Consider the following 18305-nt stretch of genomic DNA (forward strand, 5'->3'; position numbering starts at 1 on the left):
GCAGGAGGAAAAGGGAACGACAGAGGATGAGATAGATGGTTGGATGACATCTCCTACTCGATGGCTGTGAGTTTGAGCAAGCTCCGTGAGTTGCTGAAGGACAGGGAAGCCTGGTGTGCCGCTCCATGGGGTCACAGAGTCAGACATGAACAAGTGACTGAAGTGATTGCTAAATTGTTTTAAAAGGTAGAGAATGATCAGATGTAATATAAATATATATTTATAATTTTTTTGTCTTCTCTTGACAGAAAAAAAAATTAAGATAGAAATTCCAATGACATTCACACGTTTTTAAAGGATTCTTTTTTTACTTCTGCTCTCAGAAATGACCGCCAATTTTAAAATGAGCACAACAATTTTCAGATTTGTCCCTACTCAGCTTAAGTTTGGACAAAAATATTTTGAACAGCTGCTTAAGCAAAATCGGCAGAGCTATTTTTCAGTTGGTTGTTTATATGTGAACAACACTTATCTGGAAATTCTCTGGTAGTCCTGTGGTGGGGACTCCACGTTTTCACTACTGAAAGCCTAGGTTCAATCCCTGTCTGGGAACTAAGATCCCACAAGCCATTCTGTGCTGCAAAAAATCCAAAAACAAACCAACAGACCTCCCACCACCTACTTTGCTTATGTTTCAATAACACTTATGCGATTTTTTATAGTACAGAACTAAGCTTTAAATATATCAAGGTAGCTTGTTTTAACTAGAAAACTGATATGAATCTGATGAGCCTAAAAGGAATTTATATGTATAAATACAATTTTCCTATATATTATACACTGACATATGATTAAAATCTTTTACAAAGTAAAATACTTCAAAGAAATTAAAAGCTCATCAGTTTTTAGATTGCCCCTTTTCATTTGTAAGTGACATAAAAATACCACTACTACTTTTTACATGAATTTAAGATGGAAATATTTTCAAGAGAATGAGACACCACAGTGAAGGCTTCATGAATAATTTATTCCATTTGAAGTTTTTTTTGTTTTTGTTTTTTTTAAAAAGTATAAACCTTTTCATTTCCTCAATCACAATTTGTACAACTCAGTGTTATGGCATTCGGCAGCAATAGTGTTTGTTCCTTATTCTTTTTTTGTCACGTTAAAAAAAAAAAAAGCAATTGGACCATATTAAATGTCACTGCTAAACAACTTTAAAACACCCCTTCATAAAGTGACCAAGCTATTTTGAGAGAGTTGATGCTGACATGTCCAGTAATGACATTACAGTTTATAGTTTAACTCAGTAACTTTAAGGTCCACAAATCCAGTTTACTCTGAAAACTAAAGCTATTTTAAAACTTCATGAATACATCAACCTGAGGAGTATTTTAGGTCCCAAATCCAGTTTTAAATTAATACTCCACAAAAAAGAAAACATATGTATAAAAATTTAAACCACAGTTCTGGGCCCATTAAACATCAAGAAAAGCTGAATGGTTAAGATTTTCTAGCAGATTTTTTTGAGGGGTGCAGGGAAGCAAAAGAATTTTATGTCAAAAACATTTTTCCTTAATTTAGACAAACTAAAGTCTTAAGAGGAAATCCAGACCAAAACACCACTCATGCAACATTAAATGTATTAATAGACTGATATGTGATGCCATAGTGGATGAGTAGCAAATTATATGATGCAACAGCATTTAAAAACTTCGTTTTAATGTATTCAATTCGAACATTTTAAATAACGCAACATAGTATTTTGATATTACAGTATTAACATAGTGCTTGATTAAAGATCTGCAAATCTTTGTAGTAACACATTAAGTTAAAAAATTACCTCAGAAGGTAAATATGAAGACGAAAGGAGAATATTTTAATACAGTAATCTGTGCCATACTGACAATTGAGTACGAATACAGCTGAGGATAGTTGACTAAGTAGTAAGAGCTTAATTTTTAGTGGTTTAAGAAAAGTTAGAAAGATTTAAAAATTACAGCTACTTTAAAATTTAAGGATTACATATAAGTACACTTGGTGGCCTTCTGGCCAAACAATAAGGTGTACAGAAATTTATTCATACAGTGTTAATTCACAGTCCTGATAACTGAATGGCTTGCATAAGAAAGGTATGGCTAGATGTTTCTCACTGGTTGGAAGCAGACATTATATAACTAATCCTTTTAAATGCCAAAAGACTCAACTCCCACCCTGCTTTGTAATGGATAACTGCACAAAAAACAGACATTAGCACTGTAACAAAGAAATCATGGTGTTGGTGATCAACTGGTATAAAGTATATTACTTTGCTTACCTATTTAAACAAAACTACCCATACTTGTCTGCGACTACATTGGTAAGTCAGATCCAGCATCCTGCACGAAAGGCTTAATTTTTTTTTTTCTGAAACAAGTTTCTTGACTTTTTCGAATGGCTATTTAATAATTTTCCATTTGAATGTGAATTTATATATGAAGGGAAGAAAAAAATCTTATCAGTAAATCCTATATATTTGGGAACTATTTCCTTGATTCCCAGATAAAAAGGAATTGTGTAACGGGTTCCTTTCTTATGGCTCCATATAAAAGAAACTGTCAGGGAATAATTTTTTAAAAATTGTTTTCAAACTGAGGTGTGGTTACTAAAGATTAGTGATTTTAAACAACTGAAAGTATATTTTTTAAAGAGTCACTATTGAGATAATAAAATATATAAAAAAGAATACCATTTTAATACTAATTTCAAATAAGCATCTTTCCCCTCAAATCTCAGACAAGTATTTTTTTAAGTACAGAACAAAACATGCCAACATAATCTGTAGTGTGTTAGCATAATTTAAGAACAAATGCACAGATGTGACCTTTAAATTTTCACTTCAAAATAAGCTGACCACTGGGATTGCATTATAATTTTGAACAAATGATTGAAAACCTTTGTTACCAATTGTGTTTTCTCTATAGGAAAAACAAGACTTGTTAATGTTTTAATACACACAATTTGAAGAAGTTATATTTTTCATAAGAAAGTGATATTTAAGCTAAGCATATAGTATTTACAAAACAAGTTTCAGTAAAAAAAAAAAAATAACAACAACAAAACATACCAAATTACAGTTTTGTAAATACAATCCATTTTGTCCTTGTAGAGAATTAGTGAACATACAAATTCAGAATTTAGCTAGACTGCTTCCAAGAAAGACAGGTAGACTTGGTGACTGTGAATTCAAGTCAGCTACACAGATAGGAGGCTAACTTGGACTCTCTTGTGAGCAGCACTGTAGAAAGGATTTTTTAAGGGGATAAAGGCTGCATAAAAGCAGTTATCTTGGCATGTGCAAACAAGAAGAGGGAAAGCTGTATTGAAGGAAGGGGTGAATTAAAGTCCCTAAAATTCAAGTCCCTTCTTTAGGGAGGTGAGAACCTCCTTGGCATATGCCCTGCCTTTTCTGAGCTGTGTTATAAGAAAAGTACAGACTCTGGTGTTTGGGACTGCCATCTCCAAACCAAGAAAATTAAATAAATAAAAAAGGCAAAAGGAAACAGGTTAAGTTTAGAAAATGGTTCTTTAACTAGTGGAATAGTCTGAATACCAGAATTCACTGAGAATCTATTTACACCACAGTTTGATTGCACACACACACCCATACATATGCATACTCTCACACACATTCCCAATCTTTAATTAAAAAAAAAAAAGTCAAACAATCAAGAGTGACTGCTCTTAAAATAATTTGTAAAATGCCTAGAGCTGGGCTAAATTTCAACCTATAGCAGATCCGGAAGATAATTTTCATAATTAATAATACTCCCATGCCTAGATGTGCCACTGTTAAAACAAACAAAAAATTTTAAGCATGTAACATTAAACACCAAAATTAGTTTAAGCATTCAGTAGCAAATGTTTTTCTTGTAAAACTAAGTTTCTTTCACTGGAAATGGCCTGAAATATTAGTCATAGCCCTAAACCATAGTACAAAATATAACTGAAGAATTCTCATTTTTATTCTAAGTTAAACCACCTAACAATATCACTTGTATATTGCCATCATGTTATTCTGTAAAGGTGTGATTGATATATAAAATGTTGTAAGACCCGGTACCTTTTCAATTTATAAACACAGTGAACTTCATTACTGTACATGTACTCTGCAACTACAGCTTAGCTGTAAATCCTCCACACACAATGGTATGGACATTATTTCCCCTCTATCCCCATTAAACTGTACATCAAGACAATACAAATTTACTGTCCCACCCACCCCCTTACAAAAAAATAATACTCTAAAAGCAACCCTACTGCAACTTTTTAATTAAGACGATTACATATATTTTAGACCAATTGCTTTAAAGCAAGAAGGCAGTATAAACCTTCTAGGAAAATTTTTATAAAAGAGGTTAAGAAATATAAGACAATTTATACATTTAAAAACTTACAATAAATAAGAGATGCAGGCATTTTTGAATACTAGATACTATACTCCAATACAAGAACATCTTGATGTTCTGAAGCCATATGTTGAAATTCATTGTTCCTCATGTTTCCTTCTCCATGCTTTTAATATTCATTTAACATGACTGGGTACTATGGCTCATTACTTTTCACAAATACTGTGACTGGAAAAAAAAGGTTAATTTTGCTACGAAAATGTTATAATACGTTGTGTATGATCAGTCATCATCCTAAAGAGTTCAGTATAGTCAATGAAAAATAACAGGGTTATCGCCCCTCCCCCCAAGTCAAAACAATATTTGTTGAAGTAATAAGAATTAGACCCCATCACAAATGACTTTCACTGAGAAGATAACTGTAACTTAATCTTGCAGCGAAATCTTTTTCCTTGTTCTTTTCTTGCACAGTTCCATCAAATGAAGATCACAGCATATTCATGATAAAGTTATATAACTGATTCAGCACCACAAAATGAATTGGGAGACATGAGCGTCTGTCCTGGATTGCAGGGTCACAGGTTAGCCAGGAGAGTGCATTGTACTGTTCCAAAACAAACCTGAAAAGCAAGTAAACTAAGTAAGTCATGTATGTACCTGCATTGTAAATTCTGGAAGCAAATTTGAAGATGGCATATAAGATTAAGTCACACACACACAAAAAGTTAAAGTATGAAATAGAGGGTCTTGGGGATATTAAAGAAAACTGATTTTCATTAAAATTGTTCTCAGAGGTAGGAAGGAAAGCACTCATTCTGAATGATAAATAATTCAACTAAAGATCCAAAAGTAACACAACTGTAAACTACTGCCAAAAATGAGAAAAATATGTAAGGATCAACATGATATTCTTTCCAAGCTGTCATGAGAATTCTTAATGGTAAAAAGAATTGTACCTGAGGACATCTGAAGTCTGATTTGAGTCAAGTGGGTGGGAGTGTTTGCTGTGAAGCAGCTCGTCAGATTGCACTGAAGGCACGTGGAGGTGCAAAGAGGCCTAAAAAGTAACAGATAATCGGTCAGCCAAATGGAAAAAAATCTGTTGGTTTTACCTTATTTTCCCAAGGTCTATTCCTTGATGAAATATATTTTAGACTTATGTAATGAATGGGAGCCACTATAAACATGGCTATTCTTCTTGTTTAATTCATTATATAATTTTTAAGTGCATAACAAAACTTCTTCAGTTTCATTGCTTTTGAGGCCACATAATAATCCTACAAAAAGGATTTTTAATTATTTTCTATGTGTAACCTGCCTAGATGTGTAAAGTAAATGTTTAAGAAAGCACAAAACTGATAAACCTGAGTATAGTCTCCATGTAACATAAGCTATGCAAATTAACCTAGGTCTAGCACTGAAAAAAGTAGTGTGCCAAGTAGCTTCAGTGTGTCTGACTCCTTGCGACCCTGCAGACCATAGCCCGCCAGGCTCTTCCATTCACAGCGAATTTTCCAGGCAAGAATACTGGAATGGATTGCCATGCCCTCCTTCAGGGGATCTTCCCAATTCAAGGATCGAACCCACATCTCTTATGTCTCCTGCACTGGCAGGTGGGTTCTTTACAACTAGAGCCACCTGGGAAGCCTGAACAAAGTACCAGAAGTAAGCATATGCAAATATTTTACCTATAAAGCTATAAATCTTAAGCAGAGCTACTTTCAGTGGCTGGATGAAGCACAAGCAGGAAATCAAGACTGCCAGGAGAAATATCAATAACCTCAGATATGCAGATGACACCACCCTTACGGCAGAAAGCGAAAAGGAACTGAAGAGCCTCTTGATGAAAGTGAAAGAGAAGAGTGAAAAAGTTGGCTTAAAACTCAACACTCAAAAAACGAAGTTCATGGCATCCAGTCCCATCCCCTCATGGCAAATAGATGGGGAAACAGAGGAAACAGTGAGACTTTATTTTCTTGGGCTCCAAAATCACTGTAGATGGTGACTGCAGCCATGAGACGCTTGCTCCTTGGAAGAAAAGTTATGACCAACCTAGACAGCATATTAAAAAGCAGAGACATTACTTTGCTGACAAAAAGGTCCGTCTAGTCAAAGCTATGGTTTTTCTAGTATTCATGTATGGATGTGAGAGTTGGACCATAAAGAAAGCTGAGCGCTGAATAATTGATGCTTTGGAACTGTGGTGTTGGGGAAGACTCGGGAGAGTCCCTCGGACTGCAAGGAGATCAAACCAGTCCATCCTAAAGGAGATCAGTCCTGAATATTCATTGGAAGGACTGATGCTGAAGCAGAAGCTCCAGTACTTTGGCTACCTGATGCAAAGAAGTGACTCAATGGAGAAGACCTTGAGGCTGGGAGAGATTGAAGGCGTAAGAGAAGGAGACGACAGAGGATGAGATGGTTGGATGGCATCTCCCAACTCGATGGACGTGAGTTTGAACAAGCTCCCGGAGTTGGTGATGGACAGGGAAGCCTGGCAAGCTGCAGTCCATGGGGTCACAAAGAGTCGGACACGACTGAGCGACTGAACAGACTGACTGACTGAGCACCTTAAGTAATACAGTGCACAGATGCATTCTTTTGCCCATTCAGCTTCATAATAGAGGCTTAGTAACAACTCATACACTCACTTAGGTATGGCAATGAAGAGTAAAAGAAAGGAATGTGGTACTCTTCTTCACATTTCAATTAAAGAAAGAGAACTGTTTTGTTTGTAAGTCAAAATATATAATAGTGTTAAGCTATGAAAAGATGTAGTACTGACTGCAGAAACTCTTGACAGATCTCATTCTGTGTACGACTATAAAAGGTACTATTTTATATTGAGATGCTCTCTCCTCTACAATTGCAATAATATGTATAAAATTTTGTGTTGTGTATTTAGAAATACAACCAAAAATATGTTTCAACTGCCCACGGGCCCTTGATTTATGCGTTACAAGCAAAAGTCTCTCATATGGCAGATTACAACAAATAAATGAATGTAATTAGTAGTAGTGCTCTAATTTCAATGATAAAAAGATGTTTTTAATCATCTAGGTAACAACCTTTTTTTCCCAAGCCAAGAGAAACATACCAAATGATTTTATTGCCTATGGTATAGAAATAAAATGGAATGTATGAAAACAAAAGGTGAACAAAATTATGGTAAGTTATGCCTTACCTGGTAATTCAGACCAGAAGTCCTAATCTTGTTACACTGTATCTGAGGGTGAATGCTCACTTTACACTATCCTCTCTGCAAATAAATATTGAGTAGAAAAGAATCTGGATAGTCCCTTGGACTTCTTATAAAGTGGTGTTTCTTAAAAACATGTTCTGTGAAACACTATTATTTGCTGCTGTTTTTCAGAGCTTTTAATGTGTATGGTAATAACAAAAGAGAGAGCAGAAAGCACATGGAGCACTTCCTAAAGGACCAAAGAACCCTTTGTTTTGTAGAAACTCCAAGGATTACTAACAGAAGTGCAGAAACCCCCCTCTCTCTTGTAATGAGATACAAGACCACTACACGTACACTGGAAGGGGTAGAAAAGTCTTATGCTAAAACTATTACCTTGGCCAACACTCTTTTAAATATATTATCTCACTAACAGCCAATTCAGATCAACAGCTCTTGTTTTCTCCATGAATGTGCTACAGAAATTCACTGTTTAATCAAAATGTCACTGACTCAATGATACGTGAGCCAAGGGAATCAGATTTAATAGTAACAGGCTTAAAAGACAGCAACAAGCTTATTGGTTCAAGTAGCCACTAAATATAATCCTACAAAACTAAAGTATATACTATTCAACTTTCATCCTACAAATAAAAATCAGTTGGCAAGTAGTTAAGTTAGCATAATTTATGGAATAAACCAGTCAACTTCTGGTGGGTTTATACAAGAATAAGTGAAATCAGATTTGCATTTGTTATTTTGGAAAAATAGTAGTAGCATCACGAACAAACTCTAGATAGGGCTTTCACATTTCATTTTACCATTTTATGATTTATCTCCACGTTGTTATATCACTTGATGATGAATTTGTTTTGATAAAATAAGTCACTATGGGTCTGAGAATACCATTACTTGAAAACCACTCAATAGTTTTAACACAGCAATTTACACAAAGCTAGGAAGCTTTTTTAAGGAGGTAGGGAAATGCACCTAAATAGCAAACATTTTTACAAAGATTATGAATCCTTTAGTTCTCAAAATAATGAGATATCATATATATATGATATAATTCAAAGAATAACATTCCATAATCATTAAAAGATCCAGGTTTTAATCAAGTCTACTACCAATTTATGACTCTGGACAAACGAGTTTTTCTGAACATTTAATATGCTCACTGAGAAAATGAAAAGGTTAAAGGTATTTTAATATAAGGTTTTTTCTAGCTCTAAACTCTAAATGTGCAGCTAAAAATAATTAAGAGCAAGGGTCTCAGTCCATTTAAAGTTATTTAAAAGTTTAAACTTAATATAAATTTAAGAATTAGAGTTGTTTCATAATTATTCTCTTTGTTATTTTATCTAGAGAGTTATATGTGGCAATGCATTAAGACCTCAGACAAAAGCTAAAGACTTCAAAACGTCACTTCCATACTTCTTAGGACTTAAGTGGTCAATCAGCATCACTCAGGAATTGGCCAAAAAAAAATAAGAGCAATACCTTAAGAAAAAGGGGACACTGATATTGTGCTTGAGGACATGCTGACCAGAACCAGTCAGGTAAGGGACCCGCTTTGGCAGTTGATACAAAGTAACCAAGGGCCAATGGTTGCTGAAGAATATTAGTTACTTCATCATGAGATTCTGTTGAAAGTAGTCGATCAGTACCTTGACCCTTAAAAAGACAAAATGAAAACTGTGTTAGTTCATTTGATGTAATAGCTATAAATATAGAATGGTTTATTACTATCAGTCTCATTATCTACTTCAATTTAAAAAATACTGAAGGATATTTTAAAAAGTCAATTTGCTATGTATCATAATTAGTAATAGCATTAAATAAATGAATTTTAAGAGTTTTAAGAAAATATACTATTTTAACAAGTTTGTATTATTATGTCAAGCCCATGTTCAGTGTGTGAGTGTGTGTATAAATCTTTGTAGTTGACTCAAAAGTACAAAACATTCAATGAACTTTCTAACTTATTTCCTAATACCCTCTCAACTAATTCCTGATCATATCCCAATCCAAAAGGTGGATTGAATTTATCTTTGTTCATGTAGCACTATCTGTAAAATGCAGTTAAGAGTTATTTGGAAGGCATTACGGCAATGCTCATATCCTTTAGACTAGTTAACGCATTCTTTGCTATTTAAGGAAATAGATAAAAAGAAAAATGATATATCAACACAGAAACGTTCACTGCAATTATTACCTACAATAGAAAAAAAATAAAAGACTTAAGTGTCCAACATTTGGGGAATGATATAACAAACTAGATAGAGTAATAGACTCAATAGACATAAATTTGAACAAACTCCAGGAGATAGTGAAGGACACAGGAGTCTGGCATGCCACAGTCCATGGGGTTGCAAAGAATTGGACATGACTTAGGAACTGAACAGCAATGAAAACAAACTATGGTAAAGGAACAATGTAATTAAAAAGCTGCTAAGGGAATTCCCTGACAGTCCAGTGGCTAGGACTCAACGCTTTCTCCGCCAAGGATGCAGTTTCAGTCCTGATCTGGGAACTAAGATCGCACAAAATTGGTTCTATTAAAGTGGTGTGATTATTGGTGCTTTTCCTTATTTGTTTCTTTTTTTTCATCATTTCATTTCTTTCCAGTTAAAAAAGAAAAAGGAAAGGCTGCAAAGTAAGGTCAGACAAAGATCCTTGTTTAAACATATGTAAACATATGCATATTACAATAATCAAATAACCACTGCATATATAATTTCATTCAAATAATGATGTTATTCAAATGAAACTCAAATAGTTTTGAGTTCAAACTGAAGGACAAGACAGAATGTTTCCGTAAGTGGTAAAAATGAACAGGGGAGGGGTCAGTGTTCTTTCTATTTTCATGGGAAAATCAGTATTTCCTTTATGTTCCTTGTCCACAGCTCTGATATGAATGGCAGCTCTTAGAGTCACATCCTGTTTTTTCAGATAATCTAATCCTATTTCTAAGTAGAAGCTATGGTGAAGTGGCAGGAAAACTAAAAGAAGGATTAATGCCAAGTAGTCTAGAAAATACAAGGTCAGAGAAAGCAGAACCTTAGAGACCCTCTTAATAATATATAACTTAACGTATTGATGTCTCTGTGGTAGTAGTATAGGAATGGGCTGTTTTAATTTTCTTGCTAATTTTCAAGGGAAAAAAGTGTTCTCTCTCATTGATATAATCCATTACTAAGTTAATGAATGACATTTAGGTAAACTGAACTTTTGTAACAGGGTTACCTTGCCAGCATCACCTCCATGGGGGTAATGAGATCCTGGAGAATGAACAGGAGAACCCGTTGGAGATGCAGGAAGGATATTAATGATATCAGGGTCAAGATCATCTCCTGTGTCTAATAAATCAAAGATACCCATTCCATCTGCTCCATCTATGAAGAAGGAAGAAAAAATTAAATACTCCACTTTTCATATTTCATGGTCATTTACAAGAAAGGGTTAAAACAATGGATCTTAACCAAAATGAGTTAATTTAATCAACATCTACTGAATTGTCTACCATGTGCCAAGTATTGTGCTAAGAGCCAAATAATCAACTATGCATAAATAAACACGAGACTGCTTTGAATAATGGTCCCGCCCCAAAATGCCCACATCCTAATTCCAGAAATCTGTGAATATGTTACAATAAAGAACTTTGCAGATGTGATCAAACTAAAGGCCTTGAGATGGGGAGATTATTCTGGATTATCCAGGTGGGTCCAATGTAACCAAAGGGGCCCTAATAAGAGGGTTAAAGTACTTAAGAGTCACTGAAAATGTGACTGTATTAACTTGCTGGCACTGAAGATGAAAAAAGGGACCATGAGCAAGAGATGTACATGGCCTCTAGAAGTTGTCAAAGACAAGAAAACAGATTCTCCCTTAGACCCTCTAGAAAGAAACAACCCTGCAGATACCTTGACTTTGTATTTATAGCCCAGTAGGAATAATTTTGGACTTCTGACTTCCAGAACTGTAGGAAAATAAATGTGTGTTGTTTTAGGCCAATAAGCATGTGGTAATTTGTTACAAATAGCAACAGGAAACTAACACAAATGCTGGGAATTAAAATGTATTTAAAATGAGACTAGTCATAACAAATTCCTTAATTATTATTAAAATATTCAAGTTACTGTATAACACATTAAAAGAGGAGAATAATTATCACCCATACTTTTGACTTTAGAGATGTGCCATTTTCTAAGGTAACTCAGAGCAACAATGGAATATCACTTATTTTCTCTAAAATGCAATCTATATAAGTACATCTAGAAAAGTTATAAATTACTATATTATTTTGGTAAATCAAAATAGAAAAGAATATAAAATGACCTGCAAAGTTTACGTACAGGTAACTCAACAGTTTGTACATAAACTGTACAAATATTTTATGATCAATGTTGCCTTTTAGCGTAAGTAAACATCAGGGACTTCCCTGGTGGACCAGTGACTAAGACTCTGAACTCCCAATGCAGGGAGTCTGAGTGATTCCTAGCCAGGAAACTAGATCCCACATGCCACAACTAAGAGTCCATATGTCATAAGCAAGACTCAGTGTAGCCAAATTAATTAATCAAGTCAAAAAATAATTAAACATTTATGGGATAATTCACAGCATTAGTTCTGATATCAATAAGGTAGATGAATGGTTGTATTAGTCTCCTGTAGCAGTTTAACAAATTTCCACAAACTTGTTGAAACAACAAACATTATTTTCTTCCAGTTCTGGAGGTCAGAGGTCTAAAATCAGTTTTACTGGGTTGAAATCAAAATGCTAGTCATTAGGCCAAAAATCTAGGTACAGGCAGGGGTATGCTCTCCTTCAAGGCTCCAGGGGAAAAATCTGTTTCCTTGTCTTTTCCAACATCTATTCCTATTTTCCTTGGCTCGTGCTCTTTCCTCCATCTTCAAGTCAGCAGCATAGTCATTTCTCTCTGACTATGCTTTCCTCTGTTTCCACTACATGGTCCTCTCCTCTTTTGTGTATAGTCAAATTTCTCTTCATCTCCCTCTTCTACAGATATATAAGATTCCATTTCAGGCCCACCTGCATAAGCCAGAGTAATCTCTCCATCTTAGATCTCTACTCAGATCTGCAAGCGCATGCATATAACGTAACAGTCACAGGTTTTAGGAACATACACACAGGACACAGATGTTTTGGGAGGCATTATCCAGTCTATAATCAGCCAGAATCACCCAGATTTATTTTATATTTGCAAACCTCTGGAGAACAATTCGACTTCCCTGGTGGCTCAGACAGTAAAGCGTCTGCCTACAATGCGGAAGACCCAGGTTCAATCCCTGGGTCGGGAAGATCCCCTGGAGGAAATGACAACCCATTCAAGTACTCATGCCTGGAGAATCCCATGGATGGAAGAGCCTGGTGGGCTACAGTCCATGGGGTTGCAAAGAGTCGGACAGGACTGGGTGACTTCACTTTCACTTTTCAGAGAACAATTCACTTACCATTGTTGGGATTAAAAGCTAAGTCTAAATTTTCAGTGGTGTAAGTAGCTGAAGCTACTTGCACAGAAGCAGAAGTTGGAAACACAAGTATATGAGTACATGATGTATCCTGCGGGGTATTAAGCTGAGACGCCTGCATGTTTAGAGTGGTGCTTCTTCCGAATACAGAACCAGTTGACACAGAATCTGAAAAAATGAAAGGTATTTTTTCTTTTAATGAATGAAGAATCAATTTTACATAATACATAGAAACTTAAGTATATAAAGAATTAAATCTGATATAAACTAAAGATAGCTAACCTGGCATAATAACAAAAGAGCCTTGGGGTTCCATTGCTACCAAGCAAGCACTGAGAATGCTAGGAGAGTCTGCAGCGGATATACCACACATTCTACACATGTCTTTCAGCTTTTTACTTAGAGACTGCAGGTTTTGACGACTCAGCAAACAGCTCCAATCTGTGGGTATCAACAGTAAATAATAATGATATCCAAAGTAAAAGCACTGTTAACAACCTAGAGAACAAAAGTTAAAACATAATGGTTTTGAAATTAATGTATTCCTCAAGAGTCATCAAGTCAAAAATCTCTTATTACTGATATGTCTCAACATCTTTTACCCCCTAACTTCAATATATGCTGATAACAGTATCTACTGAACACAGGATGAGTTGACTAATAAGCAGAAAGAGGATAAAACTGGAAGATGACAAAAATAGTAGTAATAGCACTGATATAAAATTGCAATAAATTCTCCTAAATTTGAGTTAGGCCATTTGGGGGCTAGACATACGTGGTTCCTCTTTAAAGAACAAGACAGAAAACTAGGTTTTTATTACCTTTTGCATTTTATTCAGTACCTATTCCTAGATATGATCTGAATAGTATATGAATTAATATAAAAAAGAAATTTAAGTATTAAATAATAAAAACACAATTTTACCTTTTAATTCTCCATGACCAATCCTTCCTAGACGGCCAATTACAACTCTCCATGGCAATGAACTCATCTGTACAAGTCCTAAGCACCACTCCCAAAGTTTCTGTAGACCAAATCTTCTAGCAGATCCCTTTTTCCGACGAGCTCTGTTGTATGGAATAGAGACAGTCATAAATATTTCTAAAATTCCTATGATGACATTTCAAAAGAGGTCAAATTTGTGAAAAATTGGTTCCTTCATTTTAATGCTTGATATTTTCCCACAACTCCTAAATAAGAATACATATAAAATTACAGGTTTGGTATGCTAGTTTACATTTTGTTTAATACATGCTAAAATATATACTTAAAATTAAAAACTATTCACAAATTATCAAAATTCATCAGAAACAGTGCTCTACACCAGAGACTGGCAAGCTTTTTCTTTAAAGGGCCAATATTTTAAGCTTTGCAGGCCATCAAAACTCTTCTGCAACAGCTCAACTCTACTGCTGCAGCATGAAAACAGACAACAGTTACACAAATAAGTGTGGCCAGATATGGCCCCAAAACTGGAGTTTGCCAACTCCTGCTTCATACTTTAAATTGAAAAATATCAAACAAATCCCCCCATACTTCTCAGAACCACCAATGCTGTTTTCTGCATGCATGTCCTTTATTAGGCAAGTACGTAAGCACTCTCTGGCAGAGCAATAGTAGCTATCATTTGTTGAGTACTTACTATGTACCAAGCAGCATGTCCAATTAACACCTCATTTCATCCTAAGAACCCTTGTAAGGCAGATAAAATTATCCTCCTGATTTTACAGAAAAGTAAGCTATAGCTCAGTTGGGTAAAGTAATTTTCTCAAGATCACACAGCCAATAAGCCAGGATTTGGATTTGAACCCAGATCTCTATGACTCTAGCACTGGACCTCTTAACCAACATCTCACTTTTACTTTCAGTAAAATGGCAATATACTATCTCTGTATTGGGAAGGTAGTATTATTGTTTCTCTATTCTCATTCTCCACAGATCGATATTTCCATATGTTTCTTCAGCGCCACTACAGCCAAATGATCAAATTTTTTTTTTTTGCATATAACCAATTTCTGAACTTAAAAGTACAGAATGTTTATAAAAGAAAGAAGAAAATAAAGAATGAAAATTGAAAAATCAAAAGTTACGTCATGGACTTTTCACATTCTCTTAGGCAACGTTCACTAGCTTTGAAATATCAGTGTGTCTATTAAGTGATAACTCAATACAAGGTTCATCTGTTGTAAACTACTAGTTACAGCCTTCATGAATAACTAGTCATGATACCTAACTACTATCAGGAAGAATTCTAAAGAGGGCCACCATTTTCAGAAGACACTCCAATATTTAAATAGTAAAATCTTTAATTGTTGTTTAGTCACTAAGTCACATCTGACTCTTTTGTGACCCTCTGGACTGTAGCCTGTCAGGTTCCTCCATTCAAGGGATTTCCCAGGCAACAATACTGGAGTTGGTTGCCATTTCATTTTCCAGGGGATCTTCCTCACCCAGGGATCAAACCTACGTCTCCTGCATTGACAGGTGGATTCTTTACCACTGAGCCACCAGAGAAGCCCAAAATTTTCAGTGAATAAAGTTAATTCAGTTTATTAGGGACTATATCTTAGATGGTACATGAGAAAAATAAATGTTCCAGGATACTTTACTGGATTTTAAATTGCAAATAACCTTCTAGTCCCATGTTTCAAAATTTGTTAGGCTAAAATCATTACCTCAAGGTTTATTATATACAATTTAGGGGCTTTAATCTCTTTTGTCTATTTAACAGATTAATCAAAATTATTAATTCCCTTACATAATACAATATAAATATTCACTATAAAAGAAATGAGAAGTACCCATAATCCCAAGACTTAATATAATGATACATTCAAGAAAATAAAAATACCTGTTTGGGACATCAATGTTAATGATACAAGTTTCTAAAAGTTCTCCATATAGATCTGTGCAAGATGCAAGAATCCATCTTTGATCATGTGATAAACAGTAGCCCACGAAAAGAACATTATATTTCTGTCCAGCTTCCCCAAAGGTTTCTCCTGGCTCTGTTTGTTTATCCTTCACTGGAGCCAGGATAAAAGGAGGTGTGTAAAGTCGAATACACTCTGGTCTCTGTAGAATACAACGTTAAGTTACTATGGCACCATACAAGCGCAGAAAAACTTCTTATTGAAAATAAAAACCCATTACAAGATACCTGGAAAATAAGAACTAAAAAGAAACCTGCACTTTGTTTTGCATAAATTCATACAAAGCAGGCATTTAATGACTTCGGTGTTGGAAACATACTTACATCAGGACTTTTCAGAGCTGTTTCCATGGCTAAACCCGGACCAAAACCAGTCAATGTTTTCACATTTGTTGATGTTGGAAGTGGTCTCCGACACTGGGTAAAGGCCGAAAAAGCCAGAGATTTTAAATGCTGGGTATAGATTTGTCTATCTTCATGCTTCACAGGTTGCAACAGGTACTGACAGGGAACAATCTAAGAATTAAAGGCAAATATTACAAATGTTAAACTTTTAACAAGAGATAAAAAAAGAATAGTGGGTTTAAAACTCTAAAATTTTTATTAGAAACTTTAAACAGAACCTAAGTAAAATAATAAAGAATTATATTTTCTTATCTAGTATATAGATTTAAATAAATACTCAACTATACTAATGAGTTAGGTAAAAATCTTTAAACATTTCTACATAGCAGCTATACTGATGAATCGTGCCACTGATTGCCATAATTGTATTGTAGTCTATAAAGAAATAATTCAAATCCTCTGCATACAACTTAATGTGGTTAGTTTTTCTCTATTTTTACTTTATAACCAGTCTTATTTAGAACTCTAGCTTATATCAGTCCATTCTTGATTTCATTATTTAAGCCAATGAATTTAAAAATTAGTTTATATAAAAGTAACACAGGAGAAACATTTACCCTACTTAATGCAATCTTTTTATTCTCCATTATTACTGTGGTATGACTCTAAGTTTATCTTTTATAAACTCTCTAAGATTTCTAATATCATTTAAAATGAAGTCAATAAAATAGAATCTGGCTTTTAGAAAATCAATCTAGATATAGAATAGTAGCTGTGAAACGTCTTATCAGGACCAAACTGTTTTAAATAAACTTACTGTAACATTTATCATTCTTACCTGTACAGAAACAGTATTCTTAATATGAGGAGGAAGAGTCTGGACCATTTCCAGAAAACATCGAAGTAACCCCAAAGTCCATACATTAGAAGAATTAGTGCTCTCATCTTTATTTTCATATGTAAAAGGGTCAATTATATAAACAACAATTGCAGGTGGATAAGTGATTGCATGTGAATCACCATCTGTGGGGATGCCCACTTTGTCCCGATCCATTGTGCTAAAATTTGAAGTAGAAATAAGACAGTAAGGGAAAAAGCTGTACTTAGAATAGCATCAAAGGAGGTTCTTATCCTCTCCCCATTTTGAGGGTGGGGTGCTATTGAGAGCCTCTCTAAAAATGAGGGACACCGTTCCAAAGAGAATCATAAATGCTCACAATTTCATGGTGTACAAAGACCCCTGGCATTAAGAGGTTTGCAATTAATATAAACAGAATTCTTAAAACTACAGAGTATAAGAAATGTCAGACAGCATAGTGCTTATGTGCTAAAACTGGGACAAAAGTTAAGTTAAATGAGCTGCCCAAGATCACAAGGCTGTCTAGCGGCAGAGCTAGACCAAAAAGAAACCAGTTTTCCAGACTTAGTCAGTGGTCTACTACATTTTTAGAAAATAAACATTCATTTCATACTTCATAAGCTTGATTAAGCTTCATTCTTTGATGGCGGTATGAGTTTTTAAAACTCCAAATCTATAGATATTAAAGATGGAAGGATCCAGTGGGGTAATTAACAGTTTGTTTTTAATCACATTTATAACTTTGGGGAAAACTGCAACTGGGAACTGAAAGACATAACCAGGCTCAGGCTAACCTAACCTATAAATCAAAAGGGAATACCTTCTTCATAAAAGGAACAGAGCTGTCATCATCATTGTTGTTGTTATAAATAACTAATGTGATTGGAAGCATTTTCTGAAGCACACAACGTACATTATATCCTTCTGCTCCCACTGCACAGATAAGAAAACACTGGCTCAAAAAGGTTAGGTAACTTTCCTAAAGTGACATAGCCAGTAAACGACAGAGTGAAGATTCAAACCCTGGTACAACTTTTATGTCTCTGAACAGGGTCATTCAATAGTGACTTATAGATCACTGGAATGATTTGCACAGGCAACTCAACTTGACAATTATGTCACAGAATAGACTCAAACATCACAGGACAACTGGACTAGACAGTTTC

At 34.8% G+C, this 18305-nt stretch overlaps 1 protein-coding gene across 3 annotated transcripts in view; it reads right to left on the reverse strand.

Annotated features, from left to right (window-relative positions):
- Nucleotides 1-1645: 1645 nt before the first annotated feature.
- MED13 (mediator complex subunit 13) overlaps nt 1646-18305 on the reverse strand; it is a 99078-nt gene continuing 82418 nt past the window's right edge. For 2 of the 3 annotated variants that reach the window (XM_081585024.1, XM_081585023.1), the window contains 10 exons: nt 17119-17338; nt 16260-16451; nt 15855-16078; nt 13928-14070; nt 13285-13443; nt 12985-13170; nt 10756-10904; nt 9010-9183; nt 5285-5385; nt 1646-4948 (listed from right to left, as the gene is read on the reverse strand). In XM_081585024.1, the coding sequence (XP_081441150.1) occupies nt 4816-4948; nt 5285-5385; nt 9010-9183; nt 10756-10904; nt 12985-13170; nt 13285-13443; nt 13928-14070; nt 15855-16078; nt 16260-16451; nt 17119-17338 (1681 nt within the window). In that variant the 3' untranslated portion in view covers nt 1646-4815. Of the gene's footprint in view, nt 4949-5284; nt 5386-7512; nt 7588-9009; nt 9184-10755; nt 10905-12984; nt 13171-13284; nt 13444-13927; nt 14071-15854; nt 16079-16259; nt 16452-17118; nt 17339-18305 lie in introns of all 3 variants that reach the window. The other variant, XR_014080724.1, reaches the window with a different exon arrangement.

Source organism: Giraffa tippelskirchi, chromosome 3, assembly GCF_054371585.1.
Source record: "Giraffa tippelskirchi isolate mGirTip1 chromosome 3, T2T-mGirTip1v1.2.pri, whole genome shotgun sequence".
NCBI lineage: Eukaryota > Metazoa > Chordata > Mammalia > Artiodactyla > Giraffidae > Giraffa > Giraffa tippelskirchi.